Source organism: Lepisosteus oculatus, chromosome 11 (assembly GCF_040954835.1).
Source record: "Lepisosteus oculatus isolate fLepOcu1 chromosome 11, fLepOcu1.hap2, whole genome shotgun sequence".
Taxonomy (NCBI): domain Eukaryota; kingdom Metazoa; phylum Chordata; class Actinopteri; order Semionotiformes; family Lepisosteidae; genus Lepisosteus; species Lepisosteus oculatus.
The window spans coordinates 28,024,144-28,043,498 of record NC_090706.1 but is presented as its reverse complement, the minus strand read 5'-3'; the positions used below and the strand labels follow the sequence as shown (position 1 = coordinate 28,043,498).

Sequence of the window (19,355 nt, the reverse complement as noted above, 5' to 3'; positions counted from 1 at the left end):
AAAAAATTTAGCAGTCTTCCCGGTGTACAGTCTGCCACTCTATAATTCATTTTTTCGTTTTCTGCTTTCTGAAACTGTACTGAGAAATGACTTGCTGAACCTCCTCGTACTTTTTGCTGTTGTGTGCAGTTTCAGAAACATGGTCGTGACTTTGACAAGACCCGGATGAAGCTACTGGAAGCTGCCAATTATGTAGACAAGGTGAGAAGCAGACTGTGAGAGCCAGGTAGTGTACTGTATACTGTATGTGTTGGGTCACAAGTCTCTGGTCTCATAGCTGGTGGGCGGTTGATTTAAGTCCCTGCTGCAGGCACTGCTGTTGCGCCCTGAATGAGGTCATTAACCCCAGTGGCTCCAGTCTACCCAGCTGTTTAAGGAGGACCAAAGTCCTGTAGGTTTCAGTCAGAGTTGCACTGACCTTGGTGTTCTTTTTTTCCAGCTGTTCTGTATTTATCTGCTCTCACTCGCTGTGTTTCTGTTTGTTCCTTGTCATCTTTTTCACTTTCACGTTCTTGGACGATGACTATTCTGCCAGTTCTTTTCTGTATGAGATGGATCAACAGTGAAACCGTAGACTATGAATCTGAAGCTCAACAGCCTTTCTACAGAGGGCTTCAGAGGCTGTGTGACTGGGGCCACCGCTGTGATCTCTCTCTCCTGTTCTTTCGTTGTCTCAACCCCGTCTCTCGTTTTCCTCTGTCAGTTCTACAAGGCTCTGAATATCCGGGTCGCCCTGATCGGCCTGGAGATCTGGACGGACCAGGACAAGATCAGTGTGTCTGACAACCCCTTCAGCACGCTGTGCGCCTTCCTGGACTGGAGACGCAAACAGCTGCCCCGCTTGAAAAATGACAACGCCCAGCTTGTGACGTAAGTCGCCAAGGCCCCCCCCCGATCCACCCCCCATGAGTAATAATAATAATAATAATAATAATAATAATAATAATAATAATTGCTTACACTTATATAGCGCTTTTCTGGACACTCCACTCAAAGCACTTTACAGGTAATGGGGACTCCCCTCCACCACCACCAATGTGCAGCCCCACCTGGATGATGCAACAGCAGCAATAGTGCGCCAGAATGCTCACCACACACCAGCTATCAGTGGGGAGGAGAACAGAGTAATGAAGCCAATTTATAGAGGGGGATTGTTAGGAGGCCATGATTGATAAAGAGCGATGGGAAATTTGGCCAGGACGCCAGGGTACACCCCTACTCTTTTCGAGAAACACCCTGGGATTTTTAATGAGCACAGAGAGTCAGGACCTCGGTTTTACGTGTCATCCGAAGGACGGCGCCTGTTTACAGTATAGTGTCCCCGTCACTACACTGGGGCATTAGGACCCACATGAGCCGCAGGGTGAGCGCCCCCTGCTGGCCCCACTAACACCTCTTCCAGCAGCAACCTTAGTTTTTCCCAGGAGTGTCTGTGTATCCAGGACAGCCACCCTGGTGTGAGGAGGAATATCAGCACTGTGCGTCCACTAACTCTTTCACAGCCGTTTGATTCTCGTCTGTTGCAGACTTGGGACTGGATTGAAACACAAGCTTGCTTAATTGCTTAACTGGACTTACAGAAGCCCTCTCTGTATTCAATTCTAATGATATGTGGTAATAGTTAGAGGAGCCCTAGTTAGTAAGATGCTCCCTCAGTGTGTTTGTGGTAATTCGTTCCCAGAAACCCTTTCATATAGCGAAAATGTGTAAAAAGAAAAGCTAATTTCCTTTATTTCTTATGGGGAAAAATTACAGTCTGTTCCAGTCCCCAAAACGTCATCCCTACTTGAACGTTTTCACCAAAAAATGACCAAAGAAACAATAATAACTAACATTCATACTGTAGATTGGGTTTTTAGTAATAACAACACACAGCATACCTAGTTAGACCTCATTCATCATACGTAAGTGCAGTACTATAACCACTTCATTTGCTAATTTCACAAATTTGTGTAATTTCACACACTCACAGTGTTCATTTTCTTAACAGCTTGAGGGTCCATGATAAAGTCTAAACTATAAATATTCTTAAGAAAAGTAAGAGCACCCACAATCGCGAACGTCGCACGAAGCAAGACGTGGTGAACTGTATCGCACATTTCTCATGCCACTCCGTAGGCTCTCATACATACTAATTAGTGGAATGGCTGTGAACACTCAATATGAAGCGTGTCTTAGGACGACTTCCTCTTCACATGTGAGATAGGTTTCGATATTTTTCTTCGTATCACTTCTTCGTCATTTTGAAGTTGGCTTTCGTTTTTTTTCCTAAATGGGCGTAACAGTTCACATGCTTCGTAGCATCAGATTTTCATAAAAAGAACATTCATAAAATGAGATATGGGTGTAATAAGAAATAAAAAGACAACCCGAAAAATGAGGTACCCTGGGTGATGAGGTTTAAGTTCGGGCACTGGACGAGGAGAGGGGCGCTGGATGTTTTCCTGTGTGAAACTCCTTGCCCTTCATGATGCCTTGTGTTTGTTGCTCTGTTTCCAGGGGAGTCCCTTTCCAGGGGTCCACCATCGGCCTGGCGCCTCTCAAGGCCATGTGCTCCGAGTACCAGTCGGGGGGTGTGAACTCGGTAAGAGCTGTGCCCGTGCTGTTTGGCCGCCCAGCAGCAGGCAGAGGCGAGGAGCTGCTTCTGACTGTCCCGTGTCTCTTTCCCTCGTGGTCAGAACGAAAGAGCTCAGCACTCCAGCTGTTCTGTGTTTCCCTGCATCCCGGTCACGCGGGGGTCTCTGTCCTGGTCAATCATAAGACAACGAGTCCCTCGGGGTGGCACGGTGGCTGCTACACAGCGCTAGGGCTCTGGGTTCAGCTTTGGACCTGGGGTGCTATCTGTGTGGAGTTTGCATGTTCCCACCATGTTCGCATGGGTTTCCCTCAGGTGCTTCCGTTTCCTCCCACAGTCCAAAAGCGTGCCGGCTGGTGAATTGGCTTGTGGGCAACTGGCCCTGGTGCGAGAGAGTGTTTTTGTCTGTCTGCCCAGCGATGGACCGGAATCCCATCCAGTTTGTACCTTAACTTGGCTCCAGTGCTTGCTGGGATAGGCTCCTGCTCCCCCGTGACCCCGAATTGGAAGAAACAGTTAGAAAATGGATGGATGGGTGGCCTGAAGCCAGATGCCATTCGTTTGGTGTTCTGCAGCATCGAACGACGCTCTTCTGTGTTGGACTGACGGATATTTCCCTCTCGGTGCAGGATCACTCCCACGTTGCCATCGGAGTGGCTGCTACCATGGCCCACGAGATGGGACACAATTTCGGGATGAGCCACGACATCTCGGGGTGCTGTATGGCCCGGCCGGAAGATGGAGGCTGCATCATGGCCTCGGCGACAGGGTGGGTGCCAGCGACACCTGCTTTGCTTGTCTGCCTCTCTGTCACCCATATTGTCCCTTGTTTTCTTCCTATACAGATTGCTGTGTGTCATTTAGACGTAGGCTTTTTTGCTGACCGCAAACGCCATGACAGAACGCTCTCCTTTTAAAGTTTCTTGTTTTATGTTGGCGTTCATTCCAGCTAATGACTTTCCTGGCTTAAGTACGGGGTTTTCTCCATTTCCAGAGATGGCTGTCTGTCTCTTGTGCGCGCGGATTGTCTGTAACATTAAAGCTGCCTTGAATCACTTAATTAGGTCACGGCGGGAGACGCATCTCAAACTGGCTCGCCTTCTGAAAAATAAGTAGTGCTTATGCATCCAGGCTGTGCGGCTTAGTTTGAAACCATGACGAGGGCATTTCACATTGCTCGGTGCTCGCGTGTTTGGAAACGAGCTCAACCCTTTCACCGTTCAAAAGGCTAGCGTTCTACTTTGGCATTTGGCGCCCAGTGAAAATGTCAAGCGCTGACGCTTGTGAACTCGTTCTCCAAGAGTCACTTTGAAAAGCAGCTGTCGTGCAGCTGTAAAGGCAGGAGGACGCTGCGCGAGGGCCGGCGACTGGGACTCACAGGTGTTCTCCTGCGCAGTCACCCTTTCCCACGAGTCTTTAACCGGTGCAACGAGAGGGAGCTGGAGAGGTACCTGGGCTCAGGCGGCGGGAAGTGCCTCTTCAACCCCCCCAACACTGATGCCATGTATGGAGGCCGTCGCTGTGGAAACGGGTACCTGGAGGAGGGGGAGGAGTGCGACTGTGGGGAGGAGGAGGTAAGAGCAGCCACCCGTTTGGAATGTAGGGAAGTGAGAAAGATTACAGAGGAGCCACCCAGTTACATCTGTCACTCAACCAGTCAATCGATGAATCAGTCAGTCAATAGATCCACCAGTCCATCAATCAACGAACCAATCAATCAACTGACCGATCAATCAACTAACCAGTCAATCAACCAATAGATCCACCTGTTAATCAACCAACCAATCAATAACCTGATTGATCAACCAACCACCAATCAATCAACCAAACCAATCAATCAATCGATTGATCAATTAGTCAGGTGATCAATCAGTACCCAATCAATTAATTAATGGCTCGTCATGTTTAAAGATCGGGAGAAATGACATCCATTTTTAAAATGTGCAATGTTCTGTTTTTAATATTGGATTTTTTTCTTGTATAACCTTCCAATCTGGAATTGGTTTTGGGCTCTGTTCCTCCGGCCAGCAATCCTGAGGATGAAGGAGATGAACAGTCTTGCTCGTCTGACGTGCTCACCTTGCACAGCCACTAGTTATGCTGAACCGTTCGGTACCGTGCAAAGTTCACAGCACCCTGCTGGAGGATCACATCTGACAATGACGTGACTGCAGGCCTGCAGGATCCTGGGAAGGGCCCAGAGCGCTGGGAGGACCGTGGCTGAGCAATCTCAGCCCTCTGCCAGCAGTGCTGAGCCAGTTCTGTCCCCAGGGCTTGGGGAATCGCAGTCACACTCAGTCATATCACCAAGACCTGAACCTTGTGATCATAGAGCCCAACTCATAATGGGTGTCTTTTCTGGTTGAGCTGCTAGGAAAGCCTCCCAGTGTTCTGATCCAATGGAGTGAGCTCAGGACTTCAGAGCTTCGTCAGTGGCTCAGAGAAGAAAATTGTGAAACCCCATTCTAACCTGCTGCCCGTCTCTCTCTCTCCCCCCCTCTGTCCTGGCGTGCAGGAGTGCTCCAGCCCCTGTTGTAACGCCAATAACTGCACCCTGCGGGCGGGGGCGGAGTGTGCCCATGGGGTCTGCTGTCACAACTGCAAGGTGCTGTTCTTCCTCTAACTCTGAAGTGTCCTGTGCTGAGTGTCCTGTGCTGTGAGTGCCGTGCGCTGGGGCTGTGTCTCTGTGTAGGTTTGTCTCTAGCTCTTGTTCCACTGTGGGGCGTTGTGTTGAGGTGCGGTTTGTTGTATTGAGGAAGAGTGTGGTGCTAATACAGGATGGTGGGTTCATGACAAACATCAAAAATCTCTCTTTTTTCTCCTCTTTCCACCCCCCACCATGTTCCCTTCCTTCTTGTGTCTCCAGCTGAAGAGTCCAGGGGTCCTGTGTCGGGAGCCCTCTGGTCAGTGTGATCTCCCAGAGTACTGTGACGGGACATCGGAATTCTGTCCCGCCAACTTCTACCTGATGGACGGGACGTCCTGTGAGGGGGGCCGGGCCTACTGCTACACTGGCATGTGCCTGACCCTGGAGCAGCAGTGCCTGTTACTCTGGGGGCCGGGTGAGTGTCATGTGCATCCTTTTTGAATTGTCACACACAAATCAACAACAACAACAACAACAACAACAACAACAACAAAACAAAAAAACGGTTGTCTCCTGGGAGTGGTCATGTGACCATTTGCTGCATCACTTCCTGACTTCGGGGAACCCATTCCAGTCTACCTGTCTTTCTCTCGCCTGCTGTCGTGCAGGTTGCTGTGTCCTTCTCAAGCAGGCGACAACAAACACACAGCAGCTGAAACACCCTGCTCGCCCACTGTCCAGGCTTAATGCCAGGGGTTTGGTAGCGTCAAAACGGTTGATCAAGCTGGATGGATTGTCATGATTTTCAGCATTTTAGCACGTTTTTGCGGGTGCCGGGCAGAAATTTCAGGGTTGGCCCTCTGCTCCAACCCTAGCTCTGGACGTGGATAGTTGTCTGCCTTCTAAATACAGCCAGGCGCAGCGGGCTTGCCTTCTTTTCGGCCGTGCGGTGAAGAGTGCCGTCTGCCCTCAGGTGCCCGCCCCGCCCCAGATCCCTGCTTCGAGAAGGTGAACGTAGCGGGAGACCAGTATGGGAACTGTGGGAAGGACCTGATGGGGAAGTACAGGAGGTGTGAGAGCAGGTGAGGCCCAGAGATCAGCTCCGCTACGGTCAGGCCGGGTATCCTTTCCCACAGGGCCTGAGCCCTCTGCCTTGCACTTAGGTATGGAGGACCACAGGCGCCCTCTAGGTTTCATTCCCCATGAGCTCTTCATAAGCTGAATTGACTTCACTGGTCTTGTCTGTAGCTATTACCAAGCCTTTAGTCACTACTTTCAGGTTACCCAGTCCCTTCTAATGACCAGGGTGCGAACTTACCCTAACCGCAGACTCATAAGACTCATTTTCCTCCATAAACCTGATAGATAAATTCTTGTACAGCAACGTCTCACTTAGCACTGAGGATGCATTCCAAAGAGTGATCATCATCATCATCAGGCTGTTCAAGCATGATGGGGGATCAATGGTGTGACCTTTGTTCGCACCTCAGAATATGATTAAAAATCAATTTCACACAGAGAGGTGTTCATTTTGAAGTCACAGTTACAGGAGAAGTTTCTGGACCTTGGCTCCACACCCGTGCCTGCAGCAGGAGCCGAACGAACCTCAGCCTGGCCTCTCTCCTCCAGTCTGGCAGCGCTGGGAGGCCGAGGAGGGAGGGGAGGGGGGGTGGTGCCTTCTTCCTGATGAGCGATTATGAATGGAGCCGGCCGTGCCGTGCACAAGTGTCATGCCGCGCTCTGATTGGCTGATAGCGTGCACGTTGTCTCTGCTTGCATTTTGCCTCTCGCACCAGAAAAAACCCAGCAGGACGCCCACCACCGTGAGCTCCAGGTGCTTTCATCTGGCCTGTATGCAGATCACAACCAGAGAAACTGGCATCCTGCTTTGACACAGGCAGGTTTGGAATAATTAAAACAATATCCAGGATAAAGAGCGTTCCTAGAAGCAGATTTAAGCGAGACGTTGCTGCAGTATGGTGTTGTGAAAACTTAACCTTGATTCTGTACGAACTCCTCTGGTGTTCCCTGGCCCAAGCTGTCGACCGCACAATCGGCCAGAATGACTTATTGGGGTTGTCTTTGCAAGGCATGCCAAGTGTGGGAAAATCCAGTGCCAGAGTTCAGCCGCGAAGCCTCTGGAGACCAACGCTGTTTCAATAGACACCACCATCACCTTAAATGGGCAGCAGTTCAAGTGTCGGGGGACACACGTGTACCCAATGGGTCAGGGGGACGAAAGTGTGGGGGACACACTGGACCCAGGGCTGGTGATGACGGGGACCAAGTGTGGAGAGCGGGAGGTGAGGACCGACAGGGAATTTGTTTGTGTTTGTGTTTATCTGTGAACAGTTTCTCAGCGAAGTTGGCAGTGCTTCCTGTGGAGAGAGGACAGGCACATTCCCGACCTTTGAAATGGACGAGAGGATGTGTGGGATTCATCGCAGCCTAACTGTGTTTTTTTTTTTTAATTTGAAAAAGCAGGAGCTTTGAATTTAGTGCTGTTGTCCACCCTGGCATTACTGTGGCTATGTGCCTGCAGCCTCGCATTTGTAACGTTGCCTCTTGAATTGTGACCAACCAGTTTTACAAGCAAAGTTAGAATATTGGACACCACTGGCCAGTAGAGGGAGCTCCAGTAGCTTAGTTCGGCCAGTGTCCTGTATTGGGTTACAGTGTTTTTTTTTACTTTTTATTTGAACAAGAAAACCAAATACAATACAGACAAGAGTACATAAAACACATCAATAACATAGTCAGGGGTACATATTACAATACAAATACACATTATGAAAAAAGTTTAAACAGAGTAAATAAAAATAAGGTCCACGCAGCTGTCGTGTTTTTATGCAAATACTCTGTTACATCTATTTTAAAATGTTTTCCCAGACCATTTCACTTTATGTATATAATAACGTGTCAGTATAAAAATTAAGTCAATTACAAACAATTTTTTCGGATTATTTCCAGTGGGATTGAAGTTTAAGTCTGTTTCTTTACAAAATGATATCAATATTAGCCTCTTTTTTAATATAAGTTTGAAAATCAGTCCAGAAGGTTTTTACAAGGGTTCAGACAGTGTGGCTGACAGAGCTGATCTTACACATAGAAAGGAGCTGAAGGAGAAGCAGGGGCTTCTGGGACTCATTTCAGTCAAACAGCAGGTGAAGCTGTGTTTTCCTGTTTTCTGCAACAGATCTGCTTTGAGGGGCAGTGCCGGAATTCCTCCTTCCTGCAGGCAGACGACTGCAGGACCAAGTGCAATGGGCACGGGGTAAGCATACTGCCCGCTGTACCACTCCAGTGGGACTGCATACAGTCATAGCCTGCAGATCGTGTAGACAGAAGAGAATCACAACAGGTGCTCCACAGCTGTACTGTACGACAATAAATACACAAAATAAAAAGACCTTAATATTGACAGGCCTTTTAGGAGGAAGAGCGCATCTGTGTTGGGATCACACAAAAAAGACAATTGTGTTTTATTGCTTATGTAAATAAGTATTTCCAATAAGAAATAGGGATTAAAGCCAGATCCAGATACAGGCAAGGGAATGTTGTCGGCCAGACAAGAAGCACACAGCAGCAGGTGAGGGACAGTAATGCAATGAGAAAAAGGCGAAAGCAAAACACAACCCAGAGTTGAAATCCGGAGGCGGGTGACAGGTCGAAACTGGAGGACACAGGCAAAAGCACCGCAGGGAGAATTGTAGGCAAAAATCGGAATGTGCATGTAAATCCAAGCCCAGGGAAGCACAGGAAGCAGAGCAGGGAAATCCCGGAATTGCAGGTCAAGCAAACACAGTCGAAGCACAGAGGTGAGATTAGCTCAAACTCGGAACTATGCCCGAGCGTCTGATCAGTGCACGGGTGGCTCTCAGCCCCGAGCTGAATGTGCACAGGTGGGACAGATCTTCTTCCACAGCGGGTGGTAGCAGGCTGATCAGCGGGGTCCGCCTGTGGGATCAGGGTTCCTGGAGTAAAGCGGAGACCTTTGGCCCAAGCCGGGTGACAGCTTAGTTCTGGGAAAACGTCAGATGGCTTCAAATAGTGGTTCACAAAAGGAGTTGGTGCTGGGATCCTGCTGACCTCGTCTCGTGTCTTCCTGCTCAGTTGTGTAACAACAATCACAACTGCCACTGCGACGCAGGCTGGGCGCCCCCGTTCTGTGACCAGAAGGGCACTGGAGGCAGCCTGGACAGCGGATCCATCACCACGCACAGTAAGGAAGACTTTTGCGGTGTCAGCAGTCAGGGATCAAATGATGTTTAACAGTCAGTTGAACAGCGACCAATAATTGAAGGTGCTTGTACATGTACAGTATCTGAGAGATGTACGTTTTTTTATCATTTGCATTTTGCTGCAGAATACAATCAAGCCAACTGTTACCGATTTGATTTAATTGATATTTTTCAGCTGCGGAAATTATCTTAGTAGTGATACATGATCTGGTGTTTTAGTCATTTCATTTTTCTGTGCAATCTGGGAAGTGCTGATAGAATTTGCCAGTACAGTTTTCTCATCAGAATTGGCTTTCTTGGAATTAATAATTGGAGACAATAGGATTATGTGGAAATTCACATATTCTGAATATTCCAAATATTCTGCGGAGAAATAGGTCAAGCCAAGTGAGAGCTGACATCTGTATGCTGTGTGTGTCTGTAGGCAGCCTGCTTCCTGTGCTGTTGCTCCTCCCCCTGCTCCTGGCCGCAGGATTGGCTGCTGTCGGGCTGTGGTGCTGCTACAAACACAGGCTCCACCCCCTGAAGAAGAGCTCCGCCCCCCCGCTGGAGGCGCCACAAACCAGGTGACATCATCATCCTTCATCATGCATTGAGAAAGACCTGTAGCAAACACAGACTGACCAGCAGGAGGGGCATCTTTGTAGAGATGATCCTTTAAATCAGACACTGAAGTCTACTGTTATGTATGGCCAATTCATACCGTGCTAAGTAAAAGTCATGATTCAGCTCTTTTCATTCAGTGTTTTTCCTTAATGCAGAATCACAATTTCATGGCAAATGCCATTTTGTTTTATGGTTAAAGGGGAACAGCAGTCCTAACTTCTCAGACTGGTTATTAAATCTCAGTGTAAAAAATAAATTAATTGATTGATTTGATTTTACAAATTCCAAATTAAGCACAAAAGCAGGAACTTTGAAAGTTCTGTAAGTCACCACGTTGTCCCAAACACCTGGTCTCACCACTGGCGAGGTCGAGACTTCAAACGAATTGTGATGTTATTCAACCTTTCCTGCTCACTAGTCACCTTAATCACTGGTGTAATACGATGTACGAGCAAATAAGTACAGGTTGTGCAGCAGACGTTTCACCACAGAAATGTTCCAATGTGACTCTGCGTGCAGAGTTAAAAGCTAAGTTCTATTTACTGGCAAAACCGTCTTTGAGTCGAGAGCAATATTTCTGTTGGATTAAAAGAGATGAATTCACAAGCCTGCTTGTTTAATAATAATAATAATAATAATAATAATAATAATAATGATAATAATAATAATAATTGCACTTATATAGAGCTTTTCTGGACACTCCACTCAAAGCGCTTTACAGGTAATGGGGACTCACCTCCACCACCACCAGTGTGGAGCCCCACCTGGATGATGCGATGGCAGCCATAGTGCGCCAGAACGCTCACCACACATCAACTATCAGTGGGGAGGAGAGCAGAGTAATGAAGCCAATTCATAGGGTGGGATTATTGGGAGGCTATGATTGATAAGGGCCAATGGGAAATTTGGCCAGGACGCCAGGGTTACACCCCTACTCTTTTCGAGAAACGCCCGGGGATTTTTAATTACCTCAGAGAGTCGGGACCTCGGTTTTACGTCTCATCCGAAGGATATTTACAGTATAGTGTATGGCACTGTGCATGCCTGGAAATGTATATACTGGAATATACTGTAATATAAATTACAAGTTGCTGTGTCCATTTTATATAAAAACAGTGTTGCAATTGCCCTTTCTTTGATGCTGATACAGCCATGGAGCCCATGTAGGCCCATGTAGGCCCATGTAGGCCCGGAATGGCTCTGAAGGTGCTGGTATTTCTCTGTCCTTGCAGCTGTGCCGCTTCCTCCGATGGGAAGGCTGCTGCCAACGGCCACGCCAACCCCACGTTCCAGCTGAAGCCCCAAGACCCCGGGCACTTGGTAGGGGGGGTCAGTTCTTGTCTGCGGGGTGTAACAGAGTGGGCTGCCTTTTTCTCCAGCGGATGGCCGATAGCTCTGGTAGAGAGGTAGAGGGCCGGTGTGTAGTCACAGAGAGACGTTCTCTCAGCCCGCACAGATTGACGCGTTTGGGAGACTCTACGCGAGGATAGAAAACAGTTTCAGAAATACGAGCTGGACATCCCCTGTCTTGCAGCTGATGCGAACACAGGGAGATCGCATGAGAATGTTATATAGGGTTTCTAGTGTTGACCCAGGGGGTACTGATATGCATTCTCACGCGAAACTGGTTAGAGAGAGAGAAAGAGAGAGATAACAGCTAGAGGGATTTCTAGTGGTGTACAGTGGAAAAATCCTTTCTGCTGTCACAGGGGGGGCTATTTAACACATAGCCCTTCCATCTCTGAGGCAGCGTGTGAAAAGGCTGCGATCCAGGACCCACACCCCCTGCGCCCCACAGCATTCAGCCTGAGAGCTGGATCAGGGCTGAGCTTTCCCCTGTTCTTCTCCTGTGTGCTCATTATTAGAGCAGTAGGCTCTCAGTCATGTGGCTAAGAGAGTAATTACTCATAGATATACTGTATTATTACATGGCAATAGATAGATAATACTTTATTAATCCCGCAGGGAAATTGATGAGTGTGGAACAGTGCATAGCAGCACTGCTGGAAATCTGTGCCTATATTCATCTGTGCATTGAATAAACCCAGCAGAAAGCTTTGGTGTGCTGTGGACTGACACTGTGATTGTGTTCTTATCCTGTGGAGGGCGTCACCCCCACCAGTAGCCCGGCCAGCCTGAAACAGAGGTCAGCGATCACAAAGCCCTCCGTGAAGCCCCCGCCTGTACCCTCCTCCGTGGGACAGCATACCCCCCAGCAGCCAGGAGTCTCCTTGCCGGCGCCCCCGAGCACTGTGCCCCCAGCCATCTCCAGGACACCCCCCAGACATGGGCCCCCACCCAGCCGCCCCCCGCCCCCCTGCCCTGTGCCCCGGCTTGGCCAGGTACGAGCCGCCCGCGCCTGAGAGGGGCTTGTTACACACTCCCACCACTGTTTGTGCAAAGTAGTGGGTACAAGGGTACTCAGGAAGAAAATAATTTGTCAACTGGATAGAATCTGAAAAAAAAATCCTGGAGAATTAAAAAAAGCAGATGGAAGTCAAAGAAATAGGAAAATAGAATAAGTCGCTCACAAACAATGAAGTCCTGACAAACTATGCTGTGGTAAATTAGGAACAGGTAGGATGAGGCAAAAGAATGATTACAAACAAGGGAAGGCCATCAGCCCATTAAGTTCCTTTGGTAGTTACCATTTGATCCGAGGATCTAATCCAGCTGTTTTTGAAAGAAGCCAGGATACTGGGTTTGACCATATGGCTGGGCTTCTTGTTCCCTACTCCCACCACCCTTTGTGTAAAGACATGCCTCTCGTTTTCACTTTTGCCTCCACTTCCACATAGCTTGCATTAGTATCCTCTCATTTGTGCCATAGTTTTCATTCTGAAGATGCCCCACTGGGTTCAGTGTGTGAGTATTTTTATTACTTGTGTCACACACTCTCAGTTTGCTCTACTCAAGACTGAAGAGGCTCAGTTCCTCCATCCTGTCAATGCAGGGCATTCTCTCAAACCCTGGAATAGTTTGCTCTGGTTGTTTTCCTGTAGTTTCAGATTCCAGAGCAGCAACATCTTTTTCTGTCATAAAAACTGTGGTTACAAAAACTAAACACTGTTCTAAACATGGCCTTGCTAGGGCATTATAGCCTTCTAATAAATTGGCTGGTGTGACAGTGGCTTGACTTGGCATAGTTAACGCAAGAGAGTTGCCTACTGTGAACTGCTGTAATATGGATCTTGGAAATTAATGGTGGGGTGGATTTCTGAAATAATGACCTTGCTCGCTGTTTTTTCAGCTTAAAGAGTCCTCATCTTTTTTTTTGTTCTTCCAGGAGCTGCAGAATACAAACAAACCTCAATTGCCTAAAGCTGTCGATTCTGCAGAGGGACTTAAACAGTGTCTCAAAATCTCAATGCTGAAACCTGCCGGACAGGGACCGAAAGTCAGGTAACCTCACAGAGCAGTTGTGATCGGTCTCATCCACCAGTCTGTTTTAGAAGGATTTGAGACTGAGTTTGCTTCCTACAGCGATGTCAATGTCTACAGCAATTTACAATGTCTTATGTTACAGTGACACATAGTGAAACAGAACCACTCTGAGCTGCCTTGAAGTAGAGCAGTTAATGACAATATAACCACTAAACAGCATGAGAGTAGTTCTCTGGGCCTCAGCTTATTATGGGTTATAAAACTTTGGACTTTTCCCATGAATTGAAGATACCTTGGGAGCCTTTGAACCCCATTTTGAAAACCCCAGAACACCTGGATAAGGAATGCTACTAAAACATTTTCCAGTGCCAGCTGAGATGGGGGGGGATGCATTTAAGGACGTAAAACATGTTACAAACTGGAGGACACCTTTCAGTCCATCTAGCCTGTTTGGTCATTAGTAGTTAATTGATCCCATTATTTTGTCTGGCCATTTCTTGAGGAACGTCAGGGTATCAGCTTCTACAATATGGCTGGGCTGCTTGTTCCACACCCCCAGCACCCTTTGTGTAAAGACGTGGCTTCTCTTTTCCTGCATGCTACCATTCTTCACTCCAGTGCTGATATGTCTGTGTCTGTCTTCTAGGTTCCAGGATGAAACCATCCACAAAAGCTGAGAAGAACAAAGACTGCCAGCTGTGCTCCAGCCCTCCCACAGTGAGACCAGTGTGGCTAAGAGTGAAGATGGCTGCCCACAGGAGGCCAGGTTACACTGGTGTCCACAGCTGAGTGTCAGTCAGCCGACAGTCAAGAAAGGGCTGTTTCTCGTTCACCGTAAGGGGCTGCAGGGTCACACTGTGTCTCACTGAGTCACACCCGCCACCTTCTCGAGTGGTTTCCAAAAAACATTTCTGATCTGTGTTCAACGGGAAGGCGCAAGTGGCTGTGTCTGATCTTCACAGGGGAACTGCAAAGCTATTTTTCATATTTCCAGGTTAGACAGAATCTGCGATGATGAGTGCATTTCCAGAAAAACTAAAAGTAAAATGTACACAGTAACGTGTTAAACCTCCAATTGACATCTCAAAATAGACGAAATTTCCAGGTGTGTGCAGCGCCTTGTTCTTAGGGAATGAAGCAACAAAAAATGCAGTAATTTGACACAGACTTCTTACATTGTAAACAAGCAGGCTTGTGAATACATCTCTTTTAATCCAATAGAAATATTGCTGTCAATTTTGAGATGGTTTTGCCGACAAATGCTACTTGTTAACTCTGCATGCAGATCACACTGGAACATTTCTGCTGTGAAATGTCTGCTGCAAAACTTGCACTTCTTCGCTCGTGCATCACAGTACATTAGTAAACATGTAGTGACTAGTGAGCAGGAAGGGCCGCTTCACGTCACGGTTTTCGGGAACTCTCGCTCTCTCCCATGGCGAGACCAGGGGTTGGTGACAACGTGGTGACTTATGGTACTTTTCACCAACTTCCCGATTTTGTGGCTTAATTCGAAAGTGGTAACGTTTTTCTATACCGTCAATGAATTTATTTGATTACCGAGATTTAAGAACCGGTCTGAGAAATTGGGACTGCAGTTCCCCTTTAAGGATTAGCGGGAGAAAAATGGGAATGCTGTCGACATTCTTCAAGGGAGGGGTGCAGCGCTATGAAATCTCCTACGTTTTGTTTTTTTACCTTGAATTGTATATGTGTGTTTTTTGTATTTTGTCACAGCTCCGCAAGTGCCCACATGCAGTAGAGCTACTTAGAGACTTTTCTGTGAAAAATGGAAGCAGCCCTAACTCAAAGTGCTGGAATTAGCAGGGCTGTGGGGGGAGGGGGTGTAATTCCTCATGTCCCCTCTCTCTCCTGCGTGCTGCATTCACTATTGTACTGTAAGAGGAGACTGCACTGGAGACTTGAATAGCATCTTATTGTAGCGCTCTCGGGTTCACGTGGGTATGCGCCCCTGCCACTGTCGACTCAGGTCGACCCCCCCCACCGCTGGGGACTTGAACCCGGGCCTCCGGCGTCACTCAACAGGGACCCAGCCAGTCGAGCTTAAGGGAAATCTCCTGTCAGCCCGGCGGCTGAGGTCCCTGCTATTCACAGGGAAGGGCGGTGACGTCACTGCGCTGGTAAGCCGGCTCGCACAACCTGTAATGTTGGCCGTATGCGTAACATTATTCTTGACCGGACGTCTGCAATGTGAATTCCAAGTAGCAGTGTCACACAGTTTGACAATATAAGGATCTAAGAATATTTGTGATTTCATGTTGAAAGGGCTACAAGTTTAGTCTTTGAGGTACTTGAAAAAGCTGAGAGGACAGACACAGTGTCCAGGTGAACAGCATCATTGCTTTTAAATGGCTGAAAGCCAGTGCTCAGTGTTTATAATGATCGCCTATTCTGATAGATAGGATCTAAAGACGCTAGGCCTGACTGCGTCTTCGAGGCGATGGTCTGACAGTATAGCCTGCCTGAGGCCGGAGAGCATCCAGCACAGAGTTTCTGCTACACACATTTATATAGGAGAAACATGAGTTCTGGAATCACTGGGAGTCTGGAATCAGTCTTTACATCTGTACTGTAACTGTGCTGAGTCATGCTCTTTGATAAGCCATCTCCTTAGTATAGAGTTTATGTTGTGCTTGTGAGAACAGCCCTGTAAATATAAATTAACAGGGGAATGAAGTGTAGAGTTAGGGTGACACAGTGGTAAGCAGTGCCTCACAGCACTGGAGCCCTGGGTTCAACTCCATGCCTGGGGCACTGTTTGTGTGGTGTTTGTATGTTGTCCCCGTGTTCATGTGGGTTTCTTCCCACAGTGCAAAGACATACTGGTAGTTGTTTTAGTAAGAACTTTATTTTCTTTTCACAAATAAATGCAGAGATCAGAAAATAGAAAACTTTACATGTGTGTATATATATACACACCTAAAACAGCACTGTATATACTGTATGAACTCATCTTGTTACGGTTAAAAAAAGGCAACAGTTAAATAACAATAATTACCTTTGTTCAGGTGCATTAGTTCATGTCATTTTCAGTGACTTCCAGAAAAAGGACAAATGCCATTTACATGTGTCAGGAAGCGTTTTTTCCGGACCCTATGCAGACGACACGATCCAGGGTTGAGTGAGGAAACACGAGGAAAAAAGTCATGCAGGATACGGGGATGAAAACAGGGGGGCGTGTCCATGGAGTGCTGGTGGTTGGGGGAGGTGTGGCCCAGGCAAACGATCCAGGGATGAGACAAACGGGAAATCCAAAAAACAGGGCAAAAGTCCAAGGCCAGGCGATCCATCCGAGACAGACGATTAAAATCCAGAACCGGGTCGGGACCGGCAGGGGGAACAGGAACAGGAAAAAGAAACAGAACCTAAAACCCTAACGGAACCAGGCGCATCCAGGTCCCGGGCTTGCGTGATGCGGGAACCAATGCACATCCGGGATTAGCGACAGAGTCTGGCTTTTAAGGGGGAACTGAAAAGGCTGGAACAGTGGGGTTAACTCAGTCCACTGCGATATTATTTGTGATACCGATTTTCTAGTAAAGACATTTTAAAAAAAAAAAAAAAGGTGCAGGGAATGAGGCAAACAAGGAAGGGCTGGAGCGCCCTTAAGAGGAGGGGTTAGCGATCGTGACAACATGATAATCAGTATCATAGGTTTTTGAGATTCAGTCCTATGCCCTCTATTTTCCACAGATTTTCTGCTTCCTCCTTCCCTACTCTCCACAGGTCTGTGGGGTATCTATGTATTGTCTCTAATAATGGACAGGGCCAGGCTACCTGGTGCCTTGACTGGGACCTCGATGTCTTTGAACACCCCCGTGTTCCTCACCCTCCACAGGGCGTCCTTTCCACTGTTCACTACGGCCTAAACCCTGTCAAGCACGTAATGCGGTGGTTTGACGGGAGAGATGCTTTATATAATGACGGCAGCGGGCAGGGAAAAGTGAGGGGAAAGGGCCTGTTAACCAGTCCACAAACTGGACCCAGAAAGCCTAAGTGACATGGCAGGACCACAGGAGATGGGTCACAATGTCCTCCTCGCTGCATACAGGAGAAATGCTGGTAGATGAGTTACCCTCTGGGAAAATTAGTCGTGGTGTGAGAATGTGTATGTTTCTGGACCCTGCCTTGCGCCCAGTGCTTGCTGGGATAGGCTCCATCTCCCCTGCGACCCTGAATTGGATGAAGTGCTTAGAAAATGGATGGATTTATGTGAAATAACACTCAATGAGGGAAAATGACACTCACTTTGATACTGAACAGGAAATGAATGTGATTTACTCTCCATTTCTCGTTTGGTTTTGCATGATTTTGGTTTCTATGCGCCATCTTTCCAACACATGGTCAGCGGCATCTGTCAGCGGCGGCCCGCGTCTAATATACTTTTCTCAGGCGTGCTTGCAGTTACTACTTCTGTCCATCAGAGGGAGACATGCTTTCAATTTTGATCGGAGCTTTTCTCTTTAAGTCCGGGTTCACCCTAATTCTCCTTTCAGAGCTTCAGGTTGTGCTTTGTTTTTCCCAAATTCAGTATTATGTTTGGGAGTAAATTGAAATGTTAATCAGCAATGTAAAGATACAGGTAGATCAAACCATTGTTATTAGAGTTAAATTATAGGAATTTAGCTGTTAACTTAGGTGGAAACCTGCAAAGCAGGCGGAAATAATATTTCACAGACGACAAACAGAGATTGACCTTCGTCTGATAAAGTTGTTTTGTCTGCTTTATGCTTATGCTGGTACAAGTTGGGAAGATGATTACTATGTAAGGGATTATCTGCATATACTGCACAGATAGTCCACAGGCAATCCTATGGGCACATACAGTAGTCTCACCTGCCAATTTACAAAGGAGACTAAAGAGCCAAACCAGATTGAGACAGGAGCCCAGTAAGAGAGCAGAAGCAGAAAGGTACTGCCTCTTTTTCATTATGTGATTTAAGACTGTTTATCCCTTTTTCATGTGATAACTGGAACTATAGAGGAATATGACTTATGAACAAAGCCACTACAGCAACAGCAACATTAAGAGCTCTTAAGAGGACATTGTCTGTCAGAAAGCAGTGCTTTTGTTGAACATTTGAAATAAACTATGTTTTAATATTATTTATTTTATATCTTTGGCTGGTTTTTTTAGACTTTATTAAAACAAAAACATTGTCTTAACTGGTAATATTGACAGGTACCCTATGCAAAAAAAAAGCAACCAAGCTGTGCAATGCATTGTGCCTTTCTGTATATTTATTTCCAAATAAAACTATTTTATGAAACAAACGTGTTTCATTCTGCTGAGTTTTGCGGGCTCCGATCACTTCTCTTTGAAATATTGGAGGCGGAGAATGAGAGAGGGAGGAAAGAAAAAAGAAGATTAAAGAAGGATGAAATAAATTGTCAGAACAGAAGGTGAGTAACAACGGAGACCCATCGTATTCGTTTTGGCTGTTGGTACCTCACTGACCTGACTATCTACTTCCAGCTGTGCCTTAAAGGAGCCCAGGGAATCTACTGCAAAAACACTGCTGGGTTACCTATTCCAGAAAACACACCACCTCCTATTCTCTCTCCCTCACAAACCCAGGGATATTGATTGACTCTGCCAGGAGCTTTTAGGACTCTAAGTGCATTGTTAACACCAGAAGTCATATCATCCTGCAACTCACAGCTGGAGACTCACTGAAGCTCAGCAGGTGTGAGCCTGGTCAGTACCTGGATGGGAGACCTCCTGGGAAAGCTAAGGTTTGGAAGTGGTGTTAGTAGGGCCAGTAGGGGGCGCTCACCCTGCAGTCTGTGTGGGGCCTAATGCCCTAGTATAGTGACGGGGACACTATACTGTCAAAAAGCACCGTCTATCGGATGAGACGTAAAAAATGAGATCCTGGCTCCCAGTGGTCATTAAAAATCCCAGGGTGTTTCTTGAAAAGAGTAGGGGTGTAACCCCGCC

At 47.3% G+C, this 19,355-nt stretch overlaps 1 protein-coding gene across 4 annotated transcripts in view; it reads left to right on the top strand.

The window, feature by feature from the left end:
* Positions 1-18,520, top strand: part of adam19b (ADAM metallopeptidase domain 19b) — a 39,114-nt gene extending 20,594 nt beyond the window's left edge. For all 4 annotated transcript variants that reach the window (XM_069195975.1, XM_069195976.1, XM_069195977.1 and 1 more), the window contains 16 exons: positions 130-201; positions 704-870; positions 2,500-2,584; positions 3,205-3,344; positions 3,972-4,149; positions 5,091-5,180; positions 5,442-5,637; positions 6,136-6,244; positions 7,252-7,465; positions 8,359-8,436; positions 9,276-9,384; positions 9,828-9,969; positions 11,242-11,329; positions 12,115-12,351; positions 13,296-13,411; positions 14,040-18,520. In XM_069195975.1, the coding sequence (XP_069052076.1) occupies positions 130-201; positions 704-870; positions 2,500-2,584; positions 3,205-3,344; positions 3,972-4,149; positions 5,091-5,180; positions 5,442-5,637; positions 6,136-6,244; positions 7,252-7,465; positions 8,359-8,436; positions 9,276-9,384; positions 9,828-9,969; positions 11,242-11,329; positions 12,115-12,351; positions 13,296-13,411; positions 14,040-14,070 (2,052 nt within the window). In that variant the 3' untranslated portion in view covers positions 14,071-18,520. The remainder of the gene's footprint in view (positions 1-129; positions 202-703; positions 871-2,499; positions 2,585-3,204; positions 3,345-3,971; positions 4,150-5,090; positions 5,181-5,441; positions 5,638-6,135; positions 6,245-7,251; positions 7,466-8,358; positions 8,437-9,275; positions 9,385-9,827; positions 9,970-11,241; positions 11,330-12,114; positions 12,352-13,295; positions 13,412-14,039) is intronic.
* Positions 18,521-19,355: the final 835 nt, after the last annotated feature.